Here is a 21,418-nt window from a genome sequence, read left to right on the forward strand (position 1 = left end):
ACTTTTCCGGGCATACTCTTTTCGACGACATCTATAAGCTTTATATACAAAATGGCTCAATTTATTGCCACTAGTTTAAGTCCGTAACGTTTGAAAATTCTTACGGTGCCATCATTATTCGCTTTACTCTAAGGCCAGGATGAAGGATGGAGCAATGTGTAGAAGTTCAGGCAAGTGAAGAAAGTTTGGAGCTTGGGAGTGCCAGAAACGATTCTTTTACATATATGGCTCAAGCAGCCCACGACTACCGGTCTTAGACTAAGTATTCTCTGGGCAGCCAATCCAATGGTAACCGTTTTAAGATGAGCTAAAGTGAGAATGCGAAACATCTCTCAGGGTTGTGCCCTTGGTTTGGTAAAAAACTTTACCAATGAAAAGAATTTGTTTTTTTATCGGTTTCAGCACTCCATTTCCCTGCAGGGTATGCTCGAATAAGTTAACAAATAAGAGGTAAAAATAAAACAGCCCTGCGTGGGCGCGTACAACCAACGCACTTTGATGCCGTGAGGCAACAGGAGGCACCATGAAATATTGTGGCGCAACAGCGAAGATAAATGAGGCAGCAGTTCGGTTTCATTGCGTGTAAGAAATAAAAAAATAAGTATTAAATCGGAGTCGAATTGCTGAAGTAATTTCAGAGAGTGGGAGTAAAAGGTATTAAATTTTACGCATATAATTTATATAAAATAGATTAATGGTCAATTTTTTTTTTAATCATTTACATGTCAGTTCACGGAATGAGCTCACGAACACAGTTTTCGATGAACTATTGATAGCTGTCAACGATTGCTGTTAATTTTGTTCGAGACTTATGATTTCTGCCGTTTTTAAGAAAAAACAACCGCCAATACAACTTAGAACATATAGAATATATATTTCTGTAAACAATTAAATGCAAATATATATATTTTTGTAAAAATAACTCGAAAACCAAAGTATATCAATAACATGTTGTGTCATTGAGTACGTTCCCTCTATCTGCCTGCACCCCCTCCACTAAAATAATTAATCCAAGGCGAGCACCACGCAACCAGACAACGGCCACGGCAACTCCGGCATATCCTTGAAGCTTCTGCGCGTTTTCATGCAAAACGTTTCCACCTTAGTCAGCGTGCACTTCTTGATGGTCGAGACGCCGCCAACAATAACAATTCGGTCATTAAGTGTGGCAATATCATGACCATGTCTAAAGTTAGGGAAATGCGGATATTAATGAATGAAGTGACTGTTGCATAATAAAAAAGAGTTAAGTACAAAAGTTAGTAAGTGTTTCGTAAAAACGTAAGTAACAACGAAGTAAAAGTCTGCTTTTATAACTAATTGTTTTTTAATGACCAACTTACGCTGCTCACAGGTTATAACCGCCGTTACTATGTAGGCAAAAAAGCCTATTAAAGTCGTTCATTAGTTATATTTCACGTACCTGGCCCATTTAATATCACCATAATGATGCCAATGACCTTCGCCAAAGTCGTAGTGGTCAACGGAGGATAACGATGTGAGTATATTATTAGAATCAAATCCTATGCCACCGACAAGGTACAGTTCGTTGTCCGAAGGTCTGCAGAATTTCCCAAATAATCTAAAATAATTCAATAATATTCAGAAAGGAGTTATCAATAGATTTTGGAGTCAAAAATTTGAACTAGGGTCACTAACTAACTTGAAGTTAGACAACAATCTGTTATACTAGCATATCAATTTTCAAAATATCCATTCTAATTTCGATAAATGTCGTCGGGTTTTTATCTGCGGTCTTCTTTAGTTTCTTATCAATACATTGACGCTTGTACCTACTCTTGACATTCGAACGATCTTCTTGCTTTATTGGGGTTGGGAAATATTTTCAAAAATTTTTATGGTAGTTACTTGTAAATGGATCCTGACCCTTAGATAAGAATACCAAATGATTCTGTCTATTCGCGACTGTATTGAGAAGAAGAGCTACATAACTTTATTTCGGAAAAATAAGCGAAAGTATTCAACTCTTCGACTTAGACTCCTTTTGAATAGGCTTTAGGTCGCTTTAAAAGATTATAAAGTATTATCGGTGGTCGAAATATTCCATTCCTACACAAATTTTACAGCTTTCGGATAATTAGTTAGTTAGTTCTTGAGATGACATCTGATCAAATTTGACCCGGACTGACAACATACGCACATATTTAATACAAATCTTTATTATCGATGCAGGGAGTTTTGGGTTTTTCAATTTCAGTTCATTTTGGTGTCCCATTCGCTAGAATTTTAGACAGTTTTGACGTCATATTCATAAACTCACGTTACCATGACCAATTTAAGAAAAAACAAGGAAGAATAAGTTAAGTTTCGGAATGCTATTTGCTGAATTAAGTTGAAATCTGTCGAGCAGATCTCGAAATATGTGATTTCTCCTAAAAGTTGACGTTGTCACGTTCATCGTTCAAGTTTGACCTCGCCTCCTCTAGAGCCTTCGTAATTTCGTAAGCCTCGAGCGCTGAAAACGTCCACGTTTTGGACATAATTGATAATAACCTAATAGTCTAAAGACACCTACGGCAGTGTTGAGCATATCGTTCTTGAATATTTAGATGTGAGTTACATTTCTTGTGCTCAGATCTCAAAAGAATGGTTGCTGCAAAAAAATCAGATTTTTCAGAATATAATCCTTCTAGAACAGAAAATGTAATCGAACCCTTTTTTTGCTTCAACTATCCTACTCTGTATCATAAATATAATTTCTTGTTGTCTTCATCAAACAATCTAATAAGATGGATGCATTGCAAAGAACACCTTCCCCAGATATTTTTTTAATATTATCAAGATCTTTTTTAATCCACCACTCTCTCTCACACTCGATATATCTTTTTATAAATCTACCCGCTCACAAGCACAGCCAACCCGTCATAAATAAATCAACAGTTCCTGCTCTGTACAAATGTTAGCATTGAATGCGTTCCGTTCTATGACTCCCACCAAGCTCACATCAAAGTTAATCTAGCGCAAATGCCACTCAATATTCGCAGAAATCCACAAGAGTATTTTGTCGTAAAATCGAAATTTAAACCGCTTACCGGGGTATGCGCAAACGCTGCTTTGCCTTAATCCAACGTCCACTCTCAAAGCTTCTACCCATCCGTCCAATGGTGGGTTGAGCGCCAGCGCCAGCAACGGCGACAGCATCACCATTCACATCATTGACTTTAGCCATTGGCACATCCGAAACGTATTCGTCGCTGTAAGCACACTTCAAACTGTAATACTCCATCGTATCGGTGATTACATCCACGACTGCACTTTTTGTTGCCTCGACAGCAAAACTGTCACCACTACCATTGTCATCTCTGGCGCCGCCATCATCAGCGCCACCATCTATGCCAGCACCCTTGCCAGCTTGAGTATTACCATCGACGGTCGGCATTGAAGTAGCGACGAAGCCATCATAGTTGTCGGATGCTCTCGTTTTGGTTTCGATTATGCCGCCAGCTATCCAAATCTCGTTATTCACCATAGCAGCCATCAAGCCGTAGCGACCCACATGCAAAGGGGCTTTCTAAAATCCATAAATGACAGGCAATGTAGTTAAACAGTCATAAAGCAGTGTACACATGTGTCTGTTTGTGTTTTGTGAGAGGAAGAGCGGACCGGATATGAGCAACCACTCGTGAATTTGTATATATTTAGAGTCCATATGTATTATTGTTATATTTTAATTAAATTATTGAGGTTATTTGTCATGACAATTGATGCGTTCAATAATTCGAAGTCACTCAACGAAAATAAATTGATTTTTTTTTTAATAATTAGTTAATATTTTTTTTTTTTAATTTCAGTATTACGAAGAATAATAGAGCTATAATTGCATTATGCCAGAACAGAACCGTTCGTTCTGTCAAACTTCCATAGCATAAGTAAATAGAGCTTTCACGTCGCTTATGACGTCACTATGTAATTATTGAATTTTTCTGTGGAACCCGAAGCAAAATAGTAACAACAGAGAGTATTTATTTTCTTTTTTGTCTAAAAAATGGACCTTGTTAAACTGTTTACCTTCTTCCATGTTTTGCGCAGCACATTGTAGTACCACACTGTACGCAAAGCGGTGCCATTCACTCCTTCGCCACCAATCACGAAGAAACCGTTAACTGCTTTGACATTCCTTTGCTTGTGCCGTTCCTTTACGCCCTTACAATGCTCGCAGGCCACCTCGCCACCACAATACTCATCAGACACAATCGCCGCAAAGTCGCGTCGCAACTCTGGTAAATTACTCTCAAATGTCCACTTCAGAGTCAGCGGATCGAAGCTCCAAACTGATTTTTCGAAAATCTATATAATTATAAAGATTTTTAGGTTAATTCGTCAATGTCCTCGTTTTTTCACTGAGTCAAGTGGTGAGTATTACATACATATGTATATGTTCAGTTGCGTATATAAGTTTTTAAGGATTTTATCAGTTCCACCAGAGTCTAACTTCTCACGTCACGGCTGGGGCTGCAAGCCAAGAATTATGTATGGGGAAGTGCCCTTGGCCTTAAAAACTTCGCAGACTTTGTTAGGGCTCCAACTATCGAAACTGTTTCGACTTGCATGTATCTGCATTTCGGGTGCATTTCACACTTGTCCGACGGCAGCGGATGAAAGACTATAATATTGGCGCTTCTCCCAAGGGACAGCTTTACTAAAAGGGTTAACTTCATTAAGAATTTCAAGATTACCCTTTGCAGCAAGGCTGAATAGAATTATGGCTTAGGGATAGTACGATCAAATGATACACTAACGACTCGAAAATATCGGTGTAGAGGACCACGCACCAAACTCTCCATACCTATGGGAAGTTTTCCGAGCATTTTTCAGGCAGAAGTCTTTGCCATAAGTCGGTGCTTAGCGTTAAACCGTATAATCATACTTAGCTATAGTCAAGCGGCACTTAAAGCAGTCTCCGCCCATGAGATCATTTCGCTACTAGTGCAGGAGTGTAGAGAACGTCGAAATAGCCTAGCGGAACGTAACCATATGCACCTCACCTGGGTGCCCGAGAATGAACTGGCTGATGAGCTCACCCGCTCCGCAGCATCCACTACCATGGTTGGACCTGAACACTTCACTGAAGTGGCTCCCCACACTATAAAGGAGCTGCTCCGCAAGGAAGAAGGAGTAGGCAGATAGAGTCATTGGCCACAACTACACGGGATGCGGTATGCCAAGTTGGTAATGGGGGTTTAAATATGCAATCAACCTCCCTAGGGATAAACTCAGACTACTGATCGCACTTTACATTGACCACTGCAAGCTGAAGAAGCATTTACACAACATTGGCCTAGCTTCTTTCGTAAATTGCCGGTTCTGCGACAGGGAGCCTGAACCTGCTAAGCAGTCCGTAGACGCAGGTCTATGTTTTCAAATAAGGATCACATCGCTTCGCTAGCACTCACCAGAATATTGGACTTTATCAATAGAAAGTACTTTTGACCAACTTTTGATTTTAAATGGGTTCATAAAAAATCAAATTGTGGTATACTTCAAAGACGGAAGTTATCAGATTAGTCGAAATCGAGATCCGCCAACCAGATCTGCTGACGACACTACTTATTTAACAAGTCTACACGGAATTCTAATGTCTTGTACAACGAAATATGTGACTACTCTTTCCCAGGGAATCCCACAGCATCTCAATAGTTCCTAGAAAAAATTACGATGCGATAAAAAATATGCAACCGGTGGTTATGACTCCGTCCGGAAGGCACAATTTGGAGATCGCAGGAAAAACTTGTCGTGAGAAGACGAATTTGAAGAATGGGTGAGAAAGAAATATGTTGTATTAGAAATTAAAATCTTTGTATCAAGCCAAACTCAATATTTGCTTTATTTTTCCTTTCGAACTCAAAGCGTTGGCACTGCCACTCAACAGCTAATTGAAGATTTGGATACGGATTCAAAACAATGGAGTAAAAGATACATATAAATTGCTCTACTGGAATCTAACAAAGTTACTTGACTAATTCGTTAAGTCCATATTTTTTGAGAGCTAACGAAACATAGAATTAAGGAGTATCAGATACGGACAGTTTATACACCGTTAACCTACTTTTCAATTCCCACAAACTCAACCGAAATATAAGAATATTCATATAGAATATATGCAACTCACCGACTTCTTAGTGCAACCTAGCGCCGTCTTGGTGCCACCTATAATATAGATGAGTCCATTGCACACAACAGCTGCATGATGATGACGTGAACCGAAGGGCAGGTAACATAAATGTTTCCACTGCACAGCGCCAGCATCGTAATACAATACACGATCGCCAAAATTATCCAGCTGATTGAGCTGCGGATTAAGACCGCCGCAAGCGCTACAACCGCCCATACCGTTATGGTAATGCAACGGATCCAAAATATCAGCATCGCTGCCACCTAACGACTGTATACGCTTGCGTTGCTGTTGTTGCAGCGCCATAACTTTGTCATGCTGGCAATGCTGACAGTATGGATCAATGCCACCAAATATGAGAAGCTTGCGACCCTTCATGCTTTAAAATTGTAAAATAAAATATTTGTGTAAAACATTAATACTTCGGAACTTCATGGAACTCACGCTTTAAACTCCACTTCCTCGACTGTGGGCAAACCGAACTGTGGCGCTTGCACTATTTGTGTCATATGTTGCTGCCGCTCCTGCTGCCCCATAGGCGACTCGTTGCGACATTCCAGCCGTGGCTGAACTGTCGTCTTCGAGTCACCGCCATTGTTGCAAGGCTTTTGTGAGCGCTTCGTATGCAAACGCGTCGGCTGTGCCATTGTCTTAGGCCCGTCGATAGCGCCATCGGCGATGGTACTGACGCCACGTTGCATGCAACCATCCTCAGTACAATGATGCACTTCAATGTTTTGTTCGCAGTCATCATTCAGTATGCGGTGGACGTCATATTTCATCTCATGCAACTCACTCGGAATTGCTTTGTCCTCGTTGGTGTTGTTGTTTGCATTGCTGCATTGATAACTGTACTTAAATGGCTGTGGTTCTAGTTCTTGAAATTGTGCATAGCGTTGCGGATATCGATGGCGTTTGTGGTGCTGTTGCTCCTGTTGCAACCTGTAAGGAAACTCATAGCAGCTAGACGCGGTGGAGGGCAGCACTTGACTTGTTGTTATTTTGCTGAGATTTTTCAGACTTGCCGAATTCACCATGGTGGTCATGTGGTCGCCAAAACAACGTTGATCTGAAAAGTGTAGAAATATATTCTAGATTGATAGTAAACTTTTGCTGAAGGCTTAGCTGGGTTTATTCTCATATTCGAAAGGACCTCTAAATTTTGTGTCAAGAAAGGAGGAAAAGGAGAGTCGTTCAAGTTCTAAGGAGCTCTTAACTCAAGCTAGTTTTTATGAGAGACTTTATCACTTAGAAAGTAGACTCGAAGTCTGGCGAAGTGTGACTGTGATTAGCGCAAGAAGTCTATATTTTTGTTTGATCGGACATTGATAAAACCTATTTTTGAGATGGGTTTTACTAAATTCCTTACAATTTCAATCCTGAACTAAATATTTTGGGTCAAATAGATCCACTGTCCTGTTCAATCATAACATTTACTACATACTTTAACTACTGGAGAGGTTAGTATAGCTTTCCACCGTCACAATCATTATACTCGTATACTATAGCTATCTTAATTCGATATAATAACTCACAAAAAGAGTTCGTGAAGGAACCACAATATATTTGGCCTTCTGAAACCTGTCCAGTTTCCACTGCAAGAAAATCGATAAGAACCGGAACAGGAAACATGAAACTAACTAAAAACGATATGCAATGAAATTTTCGACAGACGGATCAGGGCGAGATGGAATGCTTTAAGGACATGCAGGATCGTCAAGATCATGTACAAGAGCCGCGTAGGAAAGCAGGCATGCTTTTTATTCATACGGTCTTGGAATGACTGCAGTACGATTATTGATCTAATGACAGATCACATCCTACTGGCATCACATGCCAGCCATAGAGCATTGTTAACAATGACACATTTAGAAAGTGCTGGGAAGACGTACTTCACACATCTTGAGACCCAGCCTTAAGTATTGGATAATATTCGACCGAATAGACCACGTCCAACACGCAGTGAAGAAAATATAGCAGCCGTAGCTGAGAGTGCACACGAAGACCGTGGAGAGTCGATTCGGCGCCGTTCGCAGCAACTCGGACTGACGTGTAGAAGGACTTGGGGCATTTTACGTCCAGATCTCAAATAGAAAGCATATTAAATACTGCTTGTGCAAGAACTGAATCCGCTCGACCTTCCCAAGCGACATCGCTTCGCTCTATGGGCGCTTGAAAAGTTCTAAGGAGTTCCGCCGTTTTCGATCCAAATTTTGTTCAGCGATGAGGCACATTTCTGGCTCAATGTGTATGTAAACAAGTAAAATCACCGCATTTGGGACGAAGATCAACCTAAAGAGATTTAAGAGCTGTAATTTCTTCCAGAAGAAAAAACTGTTTAGAGTGGTTTGTGGGCCGGTGGAAACATAAATCCATATTTCTTCAAGAATCATCAATGGCGGCCGTTATCGCGCCATGATAACCGACTATTTGATGCCTGAAAATGATGCTCGCGATCTCGGCGACATTTGGTTTCAACAAAACGGCGCCGCTTCCCCCATACCGCATCAATCAATGGACTTATGATATGAGTAGATAATTTCACGTTTTAGGCTGGTATATTGGCCCCCAAGATCGTGTGATATCACACCGTTAGTCTTTTTCCTGTAAAGTCTAAAGTCTTTGCAGACAATCTCGCTTCGATTCAGACCTTGGAGCAAAACAGCACGCCTGTCATTCGCCAGTGACCAGTCGAAATGCTCGAACAAGTCATCGACAATTGGACTCAACGGATGGACGTAGCCGCGGCCAACATTTGAAAGAGATAATCTTAAAAAAATAAATGCCAAAGAATGTTCTTTCAAATGATAATAAACATTCATCATTAAATTTGATGTTTCTGTGTTTTTTTCTTTAGAATACTACGGTATTTACCTCGAAGAACCGGCTTGCGTTGCCTTAAACTGGTCTCAACTTGTACACCCTGATCGCGACATTGCATTGTGAAAACGGTGGCCTGGAATGCAGACAAAAGAAAAGAAATAGAAATGAAATCTCGGTCTCAATTTTAATCATCAGAGTCTTTATTTAATTTTTTGATTTTTTATTAATTTAATTATATATAAAGTGAGTCACAATAATTTTCGTATAAATGCCAAATCACAGATTTCAACAAAAATTTTCATTCATCAAATCTTCTAACAATATGTACTTGCAGTCGGTATATATTTAGTTCGTAAACGCGTAAGTAGTCTTCGAAAATAGGTGATTTGGTGTTGTTGGTAAGTGACTAGAAAATATATTAACATACTAAATTTTGCTCGTTCAATTTGCGGCAATCGGAGCGCACGCAACACTGCATCGACTTCTCCACACCCTTAGCCATTTCCAGCGAGCGCCAATAATCCTTGCCAATCGTATGGATCATCTCAAGATACTCCAGAAACGATTTGTACGTCACATACTGCATATTCGGGCATTCGAGCCGATGATGGTAGCTGCATTCTTTGTCGAAAACCCATTGACGTTGAACCGGTGCAACGAGCTGGTAGCGTTCCAGGAAATGCAAGAACTCTTCACGATTTTCACCATAGTATAATTGAGTGGTCGTATAGCTGGAAAGGATTGTGGAGGATAAAAAAGTTGTGTGGAGTTTAGGAGTGCCAGAGGCGGCCGCACTTACGATATGCCGTCGTTGATCATTCGTTTCACCTCCGGATGACTGGCAATACGATCGATCTCAACGCAGTCAATATTTTTGTTGAGTGTCACTAGGAACCACGGTGGCATCAAGCTGAAACGTACGCACTTGACAACTTGCAACATATCCGCCTCGCGTTCATCCCAATTGTAGTTCAGCCAACGCACCACCGACATGAAGATCTTGAATAAAGGAAAATTGTGTTATTAGTGGTTTGGCTAAGATCACGGAACTAAACAACAGATGTATCTAGTTATAATTAGGACATTTTTCTGGGGCAAGTTATGAAAGTTCAACTAATTTGGAGCCCTGATGAACTTAACAAAAGCTGCAATAGATCCGTGGATCAAACGAATACAGCTTCCTAGGATAGATTCATAGGGCCTTGCAGTTACCAGTAACATTGTCTGGAACCCTAGTCAATCTACTTTATTGTAAAAATAGTCACATGGTATTCTGAGAAATAGCAGTATGTATGTTTGTTCCAAATAAAAGCTCTAATAACTCGAAACCGCCATACACCACGAACTTAATAGCTCAAGCATGGCCTGATTAAATAGAAGACCGTCGATAATAGTGTGGTTATTGTACTCAGTTCTGTTTCTAATATTTACTCGACCTTCACATATAATAAATTGGTCTTTATCGACTATCATTGGTGTAAAAATTCTAGACTTAATTTGGATCTCAACTTGAAAAGCTTAAAAAGCAGGCGAATACCCTGGAAGAACTATTCTAACAAAACCATTCGACATTGGGATATTTGGTCGCGTGAAATATAGTGCAAATTCCTAGTCTAAAAATCTATATAAGGCACAACTTCGGACTTACCTCAATTTCCGAATTCACGCCAATTGTATTAGAACTCAACAGCGTGCAAATCTCCTTCGTTGTCAGCTCCAAATACTCTTTAGAGGCGACAAGTGTCAAGAAAAATTTACAAATTCGTGTCAGCATTAGCTGCTCCAAACTCTCCAGACCGTAATTGCGTGCCTCAAGATAGAGTAAGAATGCAGTATCTTCCCGAAAACGCACGTCATCGTCCAAGCAGAGCCAACATTGATTCACCAGATTTTTAATGCGCAGAAAATTGGCCGCATTAAATAATTCCAGTATGCCCTCACGCTGCACTAACGGCTCCTCAGCCAACATCCAATCGTAGACCATCATAAAAGCACCGGGTGTTATCTTCTCTTCGGGCAATTGGATCAACACCTCATTGTTGCATTCCATGAAGAAGTCGGAGTAACACTGCAGCACCATCATGTGACAGTTGAAGGTCACACCACCGATACGTATCTGCACATTCGGTTTGATGTGGTTGTCAATCATGTTACGTAGCAATTTGTAGAGATTCTCTTTGGGCGGCTGGACTATGTCTTCCCAGCCCTGTATCTCATTCGTTTTGAAACCCATTTCGAGTAGAGATTTTTCTTTGAGCGTGCAGACTATTTTCGGTTTTTGACTATCAAATTTGCCCGGTAGTGGAATATTGGACGGCAGTATCTTGCTGGGTGGTGGTTTTGCGGCCTTAGACGCGGCACCATCAAAGGTTTCTATAAAATAGAGGAGAATACAAAACAAAAGCAGCATTTATTGGTTGGTAACTTACGTGGCAACTTTTGGAAATCAATGCCTTGGTCCTTAGCTTGACTTGAAGACTCGGAATTGTCGACGAAATTTAAGCTGTAAGAAGAGTGTAACGGCAATATGAAGCTCTTGTGAATTGGCATTAATTCTTTTCAACAGTTACTCACTTCATGTACTTGACATTGTTCTCTAATGTATCGGAGAACTGTGGTGAACCCGTGGTACCGGTGGTGGAAATGCTGGACTCATTACTCTGTAATACGTAACTAGTTGTAGTCTAGTTGTCTTTTCAACGATCGGCAAATGCCATTATATGATTTTACCTGAATTACCTTATTCAGGGGCTTATCCATTTGAAAAGGTTTCTACAGCTAAGAATTGAATTAAAAATAGCGCTAACTGGTAAAAATGTTGTTTAATTTGGACAGAAAAATCAAATAAAATATATTTTATTTGAATTAACTGAAAATGAAAAAATCGACGAAATTTCTTGGCAGCAAAGTTTCTTTTAAAAAAATTTTCCCAATATGAAATGACATACACGATTGAGTAACTAACGATAAGAAAAAAGGTATATTTTCCTAAAACGATATTTCTATTATTTTGTTTTTAGGGTAAATCGAACTCGACTAAACCGAAGATCTTAAAGTGACCCTAGAAGTGAATAGGAGTTTTTTTAAGACTACTTTTACATACTTATGCACGATCAGTGCAATTTATCATACTTTGGAGCATATCAGTTGGACCTAGCTAAGATAGATGCGGCCTCCGTAGAGTGGACAGTGAACTCTGATATGGAACGAGATATGTACTATATATTCTCTCCATTTTCAATCTCTCCACAACTGAAAGATCAAACTTATTATTTAGACGATCGAATAGAATTACGACGTCTACAAGCTCATACATCTAACCGCGGTTCCGCGGGATCCGATACTAGTTGTGCCCCGTCCTAGTTCTTAGAGTTTGAAAGGCTTCGAGTTATGGAAGGAAATTTTTGTGAAATTTGAGTAATACTGGCAATTCAAGTGTTCGAGTTATGGAGAACTTCAAGTCAACTGTAGATGTTTTATGATTTTTTTCCGAAAGCCAAATCTATTCTTTATTAATTTTTATAATTTTGTGGCATATTAATGTCATTTACAACAATTACTTAATTTTCAATAAAGTTTATTTACAAAATTATATTTCTGGCATGTCTTTCAAGTACAAATTTGTACAAAAGCATATACATCTACATATGTATATGGCAACGCTGTAATTGACTATTTACATTCAGGACGTAAACAATAAAATTGCATTTGGACCAGCTGGAAATGTTCGAGTTTGTAAAACATCTTTTTAAACTACAATTCCTACTAATAGTGATCGCCATTTTTACCGGTGTTTATTACAATGAAATTATAAATTGGGCGGTGCACAAATATGCGGATCCAGCAAGTGAAAGTATAGCGATTAAATTCCAAAATCCCGAAGAGCCAGCGTTAAGTGAGCGGCTTTTCACGCGTGATGATTTGGCACAATTCAATGGCGAAAATGACGCACCACTATATTTGGCCATAATTGGCACGGTATTCGATGTGACTAAAGGTGCAAAGCATTATGGGCCAGGATGTGCATATAATTTTTTCGTGGGACGCGATGCTTCTGTGTCATTTATAAATGGTCAATTCGAAAAGTTTGACGAAGATGAGGCCGATGACGTCGTCACTTTAAGACCCAATGATCTTATCAGTCTAGAAAATTGGCAACAATTTTACAGGAGAGAATATGTTTACAAAGGTAAACTAATAGGACGCTTTTATGATAAAAACGGTGAACCAACGTCATACAATCACAAATACATGATGCTTTTGGAGCAAGCGAAAGCTGCCAAAGCGCAAGCCGAACAATTGCGCGAAGTCTATCCAGATTGCAATATTGAGTGGTCAGTAGAGCGGGGGTCACATGTATGGTGCACCACAACCAGTGGTGGCAAACAGCGTGAATGGGTGGGCTACCCACGACAATTGTTCGAAATTGGTGCTAACAACTTCCGCTGTGCTTGTGTGCAAGACAAGGACTTGGACACAACGGAGGTAATGCTCAAGGAGTATGAGAATTGCGCGCCACATGCACATGAGTGTTACTACAAGGTGGATTAGCAATAGTAAGCGTACATGTGTGTGTGTGCTTCTAGAACTGTTGTTATACAAAGCAATTTATAGCAAAGTGTTTTTATAAATTTTAGTGAAAAATCAAGATTTTTATAAATTTTAGTGAAAAATTAACAAGTATTTAACCTGTTAAACTTTATACTAAAGCATTTTATGTACTTAATCATTTTATAAAACAAAAAAGTATTTGCACTTAACATATCCAACAATAAGATAGAGGCCTTAGTGTTCAATTTTTGTACAAAATAATAAATGAAAAAACATATTTACCCGAGGTATTGGATATTTTATTTTCAGAAAGTTCTTTTATAGTCAAAACATCATAATTGAGCATCAGTTATAATAAAATATTATTACTTGTATTAATTCTTGATTTGCGTGATGAAAATACTTTGGTTTATTTTTATTTGAAATCATAATAGTAGACATAAATTATATTAGAAAATTTGACAGCAATTTAAAGTTTTCGGACCAACATAATTAAATTAGAGTGTTCACTAATATTTTTGATAAAATCATAATATAAGAAATATTTTTTTTTTATTTTTATGAAAATGCAAAATGTATATATTTTTTCAGTTTAGAGCACCACTTCATTTGAAATGGCGTTAAGGTCCATATGTTTGAATGACATTGGTCGGTGTCTGCGATTTTCAGCCCATTCTTTTGGATGCTTCCTCTTCCGATGATGATGCATATTAGCATTCACTTTGAATGTGCGTGGGCAATGTGGACATTGATACAAGTCTTCGCCTGTATGCGTTGTCATATGTTCCTACATGAGTGTAATATTAATAATTACGAAAAATAATGGACATATTTCGAGTAAATACCTTTAACACTTTTGAGGCCTTAAACGCTTTATCGCACACCGTACATTTGTGTATACGCTCCCGTTGATGTACGTAACGTTTATGTGACTTTAATGCATCCTCTGTTAAAGCTACTTTTCCGCATTCGCCGCACACGTACACGGTGGAACCGTCATGATGGGTTATGCGTTTATGTCGTTTCAAACTAAATTTGGAATGTAATTTGGCATCACATTGATCGCAAGGCCAAAGTTGTTTGCCTGCTCCATCATGCTCAAGCAAATGATATTTCAGTGCATAGCGTCCACGGAAAGATTTACCACACTGGTCACAAACACTGTGATAAGCTGTACTATGCACATTGCGTATGTGAATGTTAAGACGGCTCTCTAAAATAAAGCTGCAATAGCAGAAAAGCGGATGTTTTGACAAATAAATACATAATGAAAAATAATAAATATGTTTACCCTTTGCCACATTCCTTGCAGATGTGATCAGGATTGCCCTCCGCATGTGTCTCCATGTGAGTTTTCAGTATAGGTAATTTTGCGAATTTTTTATGGCAAACTTCACATTCGAAACGACGTTCTAATGACTCAGGCTTGTGCATAGAATTCATATGCGCCACTAAACTCCTGCCATTAGCACTGCATTTGCCACATTCGGCACACTGAAACTTTTGTGGATTCAAATGCACTTGCAAATGTTCAACGAAGTGAAACCGTTGGCTATATTTGTGCTTGCAGCACAATACATAGCCTTTATTACTGTTATGCACTTCGCGGAAATGTGTGCGTAGTTCTGTAAAATCAGCAGATAGATGACCGCACAATTCACATGGTAACTTATCCTTGAAATGCTGAGCAATAAAGGCATCAAACTCCTTGGTTTTGGAGCTTTTCTCTTTGACTTTTTCAACACTATTATTTTCGTCCTTATCTTCATTCTCATTATAATCCAAATCAGTATCTACATCGGAAGCTTTCTTGACAACTTTTTTCAATTTTTTTCGCCTTCCAGCCTTTTTCTTAGTTGGTGCTGATGTTTTTGTTTGCCTTAAATTCATTCTTCTTAACAATGGCATATCGTCATAGAGACTGTCATTATCGTCATTTGCAACATTTTCTACGCCTTCATCGGGAGGTAATTTCTTTGGCGCCGTTGAGAGTTTGGCTTCACATATAGCTACAGGATCTTCAGTGTCTTCATTAAAATAGTCGTCGTTATCACATGTGTCATCAGCAAATGATTCTTCATATATATTTAAGTTGTTTACATCTATTTCCATTTCCAATTTAACACTCTCCACCAGTTCCCTTTGATATGGTTGCTGTAGTAATTTCAGGCGTTCATCTTTTAAGATTACTAATTCTTTTTGCCATTGATGAAAATCGTCTATGTGCCGCCAGCAGTTCGCGCAGATCACCTGTGACGTTTGCTGTGTGGTTCCCTGGCACTGTTCAGCATCTAATTCTGCTTTTACTTCGTCCATATTTTTTATCTAATGGATTTTATATACAAAAACACTTTATGAGGCGTGGAAACTATTATTTTAAGAACATACCTCGTTTTCAAAATACTTCGCAACAACATTGTAAATTGTTGTATTTTTTCCACCAGAATCAAATAATTCTAAAGAATTGTGATCACAATCACTAATGCACAATCGGCATAACATCTTTTTCGATTTATTGTTTATTACAATTTTGTAAAAATTTGTTGTTTAGCTTTCCAAGGAGAAGACATAAAATAACATTTGCGCAGGGTTGTATCAAAATGCACTGACTTTTATAGGAACATATAGACGTATTCACACAGACGAGAATTGTATGGTAGTTTTCATTATAAATTTTAGATGCCTTTTAATACCAGTTTACATACGCAGCTGCGAGATCATCAAAAACCGAATACAGTAAAAAAAATCTAAATTATTATTAGACCAATAATGCAAATCGTTCATTTTCAAAACCCAAAAATTTATTTTCGGAAATACACTACTTTCCGTATTTACTACCTAGTTCTAATTTAGAGACCCTGAGACCTGTCACTAACACACTAAATAATTTCAAACAGATTTGTTTTAAAAATTTTATTTTTTAATTTATAAAACTACAATCATTGGATTTAGTTATCTGGCAATGAGCGGATGATGTCCGAATCACCAGGGTCGGTGATCGACATTGTGCACACACGGAAGTATTTACCGCAAGCGGTACCCAATTCGATGTTGGTACCACTGTAATGTTGCACTTCGGTCTTGGCCAACATAGCGTAATATTCAATCTCGGATTTCCTAAAAGAAAATAATTTCACTTTGTAAAATATATAATATACAATTGATCTGAGCGATAAGCATTAAGCCATCTCAGAAAGAGTCTCTAGTAGTAATTGTATATCAACACAATAGGTCTGATTATAATACATTCATCATTTAGAAGCAATTAAAAGCTAATGAAACTAAAAAATTTCATTACCTGTATTACCACGCTGGAACCATTTGGATGTCTGTTATTGCAAGGTAGCTTTAAACCGCAAATTTTCGAGAACTATGCAACAATGGTCTGAGAGTATCCACTCCATAGCTTCCATTGCAAATAATTAAAAGAATGCAAACAAATATGGGAAACTTGTGTGGGAGCATACTTCTCAGTCTCGTAAGACTCCATATGGCTCCAGCAAGTAATACTATTTACACATTGCAAATGGATGCTTGTGCGGCTCACCTCAACGCTGGTGTGTTGCTGGCAATCAACACCAATTTCGCTTTGCCTTGACGCAAGGTCTTCAAAGCTTGTTTGTAACCCAAGCAATATTTGCCCGATTTCATCACCAAAGCCAAACGGGCATTGGTGCTTTCCAAAGCCTTTTTCTGTAAACAGAAGAAAAATGCACATTGTTAGGTTATGTTCAAAAAAAGGCGTCGGGATAGATCACCACGTGTCAATAAAAGCAAATCAATTTATACCTGTTTCTTTACGGCAACCATGTTTGCTGATCTCTAGATATGAATACAAAGTCGGATGGAAATCTGAAATATATTTTAAAATAATAACTTATTAGATTTTTAGAATAATTTGGGAATAATTGAAAAATGCACCCACCTCCAAAGACGATTTGTAAGAAAAGAAGGAAAATTGAGTTGACAGCTGTCAAGAAAACTTCAACCACAGGGTTGCATTTAGTTTCATCTATATAATTTTTTTTGAAATACTTTTCGATAAGTAATTATAAAAATTATAATTTTATTTTTAAATCGAACACAAATAGAATAATATAATTATTAAAAATAAATAAAATTTTTGAATAAAGTATGTCAATATGATAGACAAGGCAATAAGAATAGAGCAGCAAATATATCCTTATAATCGATAACTTAGCAATTTGTTCAAGTAGCAAAATTTAATGACATTCTTTACAACATGTGTTGGGGCATAACAAAACGTCAAAATATTTTGTTTTGATTTCCACAATACAAGTCGTCTAATTTAGTTCGAACAAGAATATCTTTTGATTTTATTAAAAATATAAGTATAAGGAGATGAGCAAAATAAAAAAGCCAAAATCTTTCCAAAAGCCACCTCCATTAGTAGCACCACGCAGGGAGACACTTGAAAATGAGGCACAAATAGAATTGGAACTTTGTTGGTGTGTTCAACAGTTGGAGAATGCACTTAATTCAGGAAAGCTGTCCCAAAAAGTAGGTCAGTATTTATCTGCCCAAATCATTTGAATATCAATAAATTGTTGAGTTACTATCACAGCCGATGACACGGTGAAGAATATAAGGGTGCTTAAAAGTTCAACAGCGCCACTTGTTAAAAAGCGCCAGGTTATGAAGGCCGCATTGGGAGATTACCGTGCTAAAATGAAAGAAGAAGAAAAGAAGATGGCTCTTGGTATGCAAATATACATTTGATTTATGTTTCTGCACTTTATTTTTTGTTCTTTTTCTTATTTTAGCGGCTAAACAAATCAAATTTACACAAACCATGGAAGCAAATAAAAAGTCAAGCTTTCTCAAAAAAGCTGCCATTATCCAAACGGGGAAAGAGTTCCGCTTTAATTTTGCAACTCCAAACGGTACGGTTGTTTCTGAATTAGCCGAAAGCGATACGAATGCCAAAAACGATACGGATATCAAAAACGAAAACAATTCAAACATATCCAAAGACTTAAATTTAACTGGCGGTGGTTTTAAATTTAACTTTGTTGTAGATGGAAATAATGATGATTTAAATTTAAGTGGACTGTCCATTAAAAGCTAAAATTAAATTTACCTAGTACATAAATCTATATCCGTGTCTCTATATATGTATATATAAACTTTATGCTATCAAACTAGTTGAATTTAAGATGGAAATGATTTGTCCGTGAGTTTATTACAATAAAACTTAATATATTGTTACTTTTTCTAATTATTATGTTTTCTAATCAAATAAAATAACGATTTTCCGTGTGATTTTTATCTATAAAAATATAATTTTATATTTTTTCAGAATTAACCCTTGTGATTAAAGTCGTTTTCCTTGTTTTATATATTTTCTACGTAGTAATATGGCAGCACGAAAACAGCAGTCAAGCAGATATCGAACGAGACAACGAAACGAAAAACGAGAAAATTTTGCAAGATTTTATTTGATAGGAACCGAGAATCGGCGAAAAAATTGGAAAAGGATAAGTTTAAGAAATACTGATCGGTTTATATTGGCGGCAAATTTTTAATGAAAATATAATAATAAAGTGTGTCGAATATTTGCACTTTAAAATGTTTTAGAAAATATTACCAAATTAGGAGAAAAGTGACATTTGGGGTAAGTTAATGTGTTGCGAGCGCGAGCCCACACGAAACGAGGTAGAAAGCCAATCAGAAAATAATAGGTAAATGTGTATGGAGCCGCGAAAATTCCAAATTTGGGAAAACTCAAAATAGGCTTAGGACGGTAAAACTTCAAAAAATACCACAAAAGAAATTGTTGGAAGTCAAAAAGTTCAACCAAAACTCGCATAAGGTCGGAAAAGGTCGATTGAGCAGAAATTCCTACATCCTTGGTAAAAATTATTTCGCACCTGTACGCCGTAATCGTTTATAACTTAAAAAATGGCTGGAAGGCAAAGACCCGGTTTCAAATTCGTTATCCAAAAGGAACCCGAGCCGGAAATGTATGTTAAATATTTATTTATAGAACTTTGTTATAATTGATTTTAATCTATGTATTTACTCGCAGTATGCCGCCAAGAAATTTAGACTCGAGTGCTACAATTAATATAGGTAATCAACAATTCGAAATCAATGCAGACAGCTTGGAAAAGATTGCCGATTTGGGGCGTGGAGCTTATGGTATTGTGGAAAAAATGAGGCATGAACAGACAGGCACGGTAATGGCTGTGAAACGCATAACAGCGACAGTAAACCGAAATGAACAGAAACGCTTACTTATGGACTTGGACATATCCATGCGTTCAAGCGACTGCCCGTACACAGTGCATTTTTATGGTGCACTTTTCCGAGAAGGTGACGTTTGGATTTGTATGGAAGTAATGGATACAAGCTTGGATAAATTTTACCCAAAGGTGTTTAGAAACAATCTAACCATGGAAGAAAGTGTGCTGGGCAAAGTACGTACTTAAATGCATTTTAGGTTAAAAAGATTTTCTTAAGTAAGTTTTCTTATAGATTGCCATGTCGGTGGTAAATGCGTTGCATTATCTGCATGCACAACTAAAAGTTATACATCGCGATGTAAAGCCATCAAACATTTTGATCAACCGGAGTGGTGAAGTAAAAATGTGCGATTTTGGTATTTCAGGTAAGCAGAAAAAATTAATGGAATTAATGCCGAAATATGTTTTACATTATTACAGCATGGTTGAAACGAAAGCAATTGCATAATGCTTCTAAATGTCACATATTGATGTTGATATTGAAATAATTTTTACTAAATGTTTATATCTTAAGGTTACTTGGTTGATTCTGTTGCAAAAACGATTGATGCTGGATGTAAACCATACATGGCACCCGAGCGCATCGATCCACAAGGCAATCCTGCTCAATATGATATACGCTCTGATGTCTGGTCGCTGGGTATCAGTATGATTGAAATGGCAACCGGCAGATTTCCATACAATCACTGGACTACACCATTTGAACAACTGAAACAGGTATTTTTTTTGCAAATAAATTTTGCATAATTTTAAAATTGTTGAAACAATTACAGGTGGTGAATGAGAGTCCACCGCGTCTCGAACCTGGTAAATTTTCACCCCAATTCGAAGACTTTATAGTGAAGTGCTTGCAGAAAAATTACAAAGCACGTCCCAATTACGAACAGCTGCTGAAACACGAATTCATTGAGGAACACATAGAACGCGACACGGATATTTCGGAATTTGTGTCCAGAATACTGGATTTGCCGGAGTAATGGGTTCGTACATTGGCTACTTCCTTACAGAACTGTAAAATATTAATTATTGAAGAAAAAATGCAAATAGTGGTTAAGTAAACGATTTATAATAAACAGTTAACTTTCCTATAAACGCTTTAAAGAAATTTAGCGCAGTGAGTTAAAAAATATATAAGGCTTACATTACGAAATGAAAAAAACGATACTTACTAATAATGCCTTAGAAACAAGTGTATCAGTTGTTACATTATGTAAGACTTGAAGATATAATTGTTACATAGTATTTTGAAAACTGTTGTCTTATAAAGAGAAAAAACATACATGTTTTATAAAAACAAAATGCGTAATGATGAGAGATTTGTCATTCGAACACCAATAACATATTATTAATAAAAATATAAAGATCTATGAATATTTTAAATTCAATCTTGGAGAATTAAGTGTGCCTATTTAGATTTTAATAAAAAATTGTTAATCATGCCGTAATAAAAACGCATAAAATACTACAAGTACATATATGCTGAAAATAAAAATAATATCGAAGCAAATAATCAAAAAAAAAAATACCTACATATTTACGAAAGAAAGATGTAATGTGGTAAAATAATACTAAGCGCATAAATTCATGAAAAACTGAAATAAAATGTGTGCTAATCGCCTCAAACACTGTAGTTGTTCTATTTTTA

General features: G+C 37.4%; 6 protein-coding genes across 7 annotated transcripts; 3 read left to right on the forward strand and 3 right to left on the reverse strand.

Moving 5' to 3' along the window:
* Nucleotides 1–905: 905 nt before the first annotated feature.
* LOC105226948 (uncharacterized) lies at nt 906–11,921 on the reverse strand. Of its 2 annotated transcripts, none has more exons than XM_049456393.1 (13): nt 11,696–11,921; nt 11,531–11,616; nt 11,386–11,459; nt 10,605–11,329; nt 9,756–9,955; nt 9,384–9,687; nt 9,008–9,089; nt 6,578–7,202; nt 6,131–6,512; nt 4,030–4,308; nt 3,054–3,532; nt 1,424–1,582; nt 906–1,186 (listed from the first exon to the last, which is right to left on the reverse strand). In XM_049456393.1, the coding sequence occupies exons 1-13, from the start codon at nt 11,714–11,716 to the stop codon at nt 1,006–1,008; spliced, it is 3,597 nt and encodes a 1,198-aa protein (XP_049312350.1). In that variant the 5' UTR covers nt 11,717–11,921; the 3' UTR covers nt 906–1,005. The 2 variants fall into 2 exon arrangements, with proteins under 2 accessions (XP_049312350.1, XP_049312349.1); XM_049456392.1 differs by having other exon boundaries at nt 907–1,186; nt 11,687–11,921.
* A 694-nt stretch (nt 11,922–12,615) lies between these two features.
* On the forward strand, nt 12,616–13,793 carry LOC105226949 (neuferricin homolog). The gene has a single exon (XM_011206092.4). The coding sequence runs from the start codon at nt 12,680–12,682 to the stop codon at nt 13,505–13,507; it is 828 nt and encodes a 275-aa protein (XP_011204394.2). The 5' UTR covers nt 12,616–12,679; the 3' UTR covers nt 13,508–13,793.
* A 67-nt stretch (nt 13,794–13,860) lies between these two features.
* Nucleotides 13,861–16,106, reverse strand: LOC105226950 (transcription factor grauzone). The gene is made up of 4 exons (XM_011206093.4): nt 15,896–16,106; nt 14,799–15,832; nt 14,353–14,731; nt 13,861–14,294 (listed from the first exon to the last, which is right to left on the reverse strand). The coding sequence occupies exons 1-4, from the start codon at nt 16,007–16,009 to the stop codon at nt 14,100–14,102; spliced, it is 1,722 nt and encodes a 573-aa protein (XP_011204395.2). The 5' UTR covers nt 16,010–16,106; the 3' UTR covers nt 13,861–14,099.
* Nucleotides 16,107–16,405: 299 nt separating this feature from the next.
* Nucleotides 16,406–17,454, reverse strand: LOC105226951 (60S ribosomal protein L30). The gene is made up of 3 exons (XM_049456439.1): nt 17,297–17,454; nt 17,055–17,200; nt 16,406–16,624 (listed from the first exon to the last, which is right to left on the reverse strand). The coding sequence occupies exons 1-3, from the start codon at nt 17,315–17,317 to the stop codon at nt 16,456–16,458; spliced, it is 336 nt and encodes a 111-aa protein (XP_049312396.1). The 5' UTR covers nt 17,318–17,454; the 3' UTR covers nt 16,406–16,455.
* A 318-nt stretch (nt 17,455–17,772) lies between these two features.
* On the forward strand, nt 17,773–18,624 carry LOC105226953 (UPF0488 protein CG14286). Its single transcript, XM_011206095.4, has 3 exons — nt 17,773–18,032; nt 18,093–18,227; nt 18,292–18,624. The coding sequence occupies exons 1-3, from the start codon at nt 17,870–17,872 to the stop codon at nt 18,594–18,596; spliced, it is 603 nt and encodes a 200-aa protein (XP_011204397.2). The 5' UTR covers nt 17,773–17,869; the 3' UTR covers nt 18,597–18,624.
* A 276-nt stretch (nt 18,625–18,900) lies between these two features.
* LOC105226954 (dual specificity mitogen-activated protein kinase kinase 6) lies at nt 18,901–21,403 on the forward strand. The gene is made up of 5 exons (XM_011206096.4): nt 18,901–19,491; nt 19,557–19,947; nt 20,006–20,138; nt 20,288–20,490; nt 20,547–21,403. The coding sequence occupies exons 1-5, from the start codon at nt 19,430–19,432 to the stop codon at nt 20,748–20,750; spliced, it is 993 nt and encodes a 330-aa protein (XP_011204398.1). The 5' UTR covers nt 18,901–19,429; the 3' UTR covers nt 20,751–21,403.
* The last annotated feature ends 15 nt before the right edge of the window (nt 21,404–21,418 follow it).

This window comes from Bactrocera dorsalis, chromosome 4, assembly GCF_023373825.1.
Source record: "Bactrocera dorsalis isolate Fly_Bdor chromosome 4, ASM2337382v1, whole genome shotgun sequence".
In the NCBI taxonomy this organism is placed as follows: Eukaryota; Metazoa; Arthropoda; class Insecta; order Diptera; family Tephritidae; genus Bactrocera; species Bactrocera dorsalis.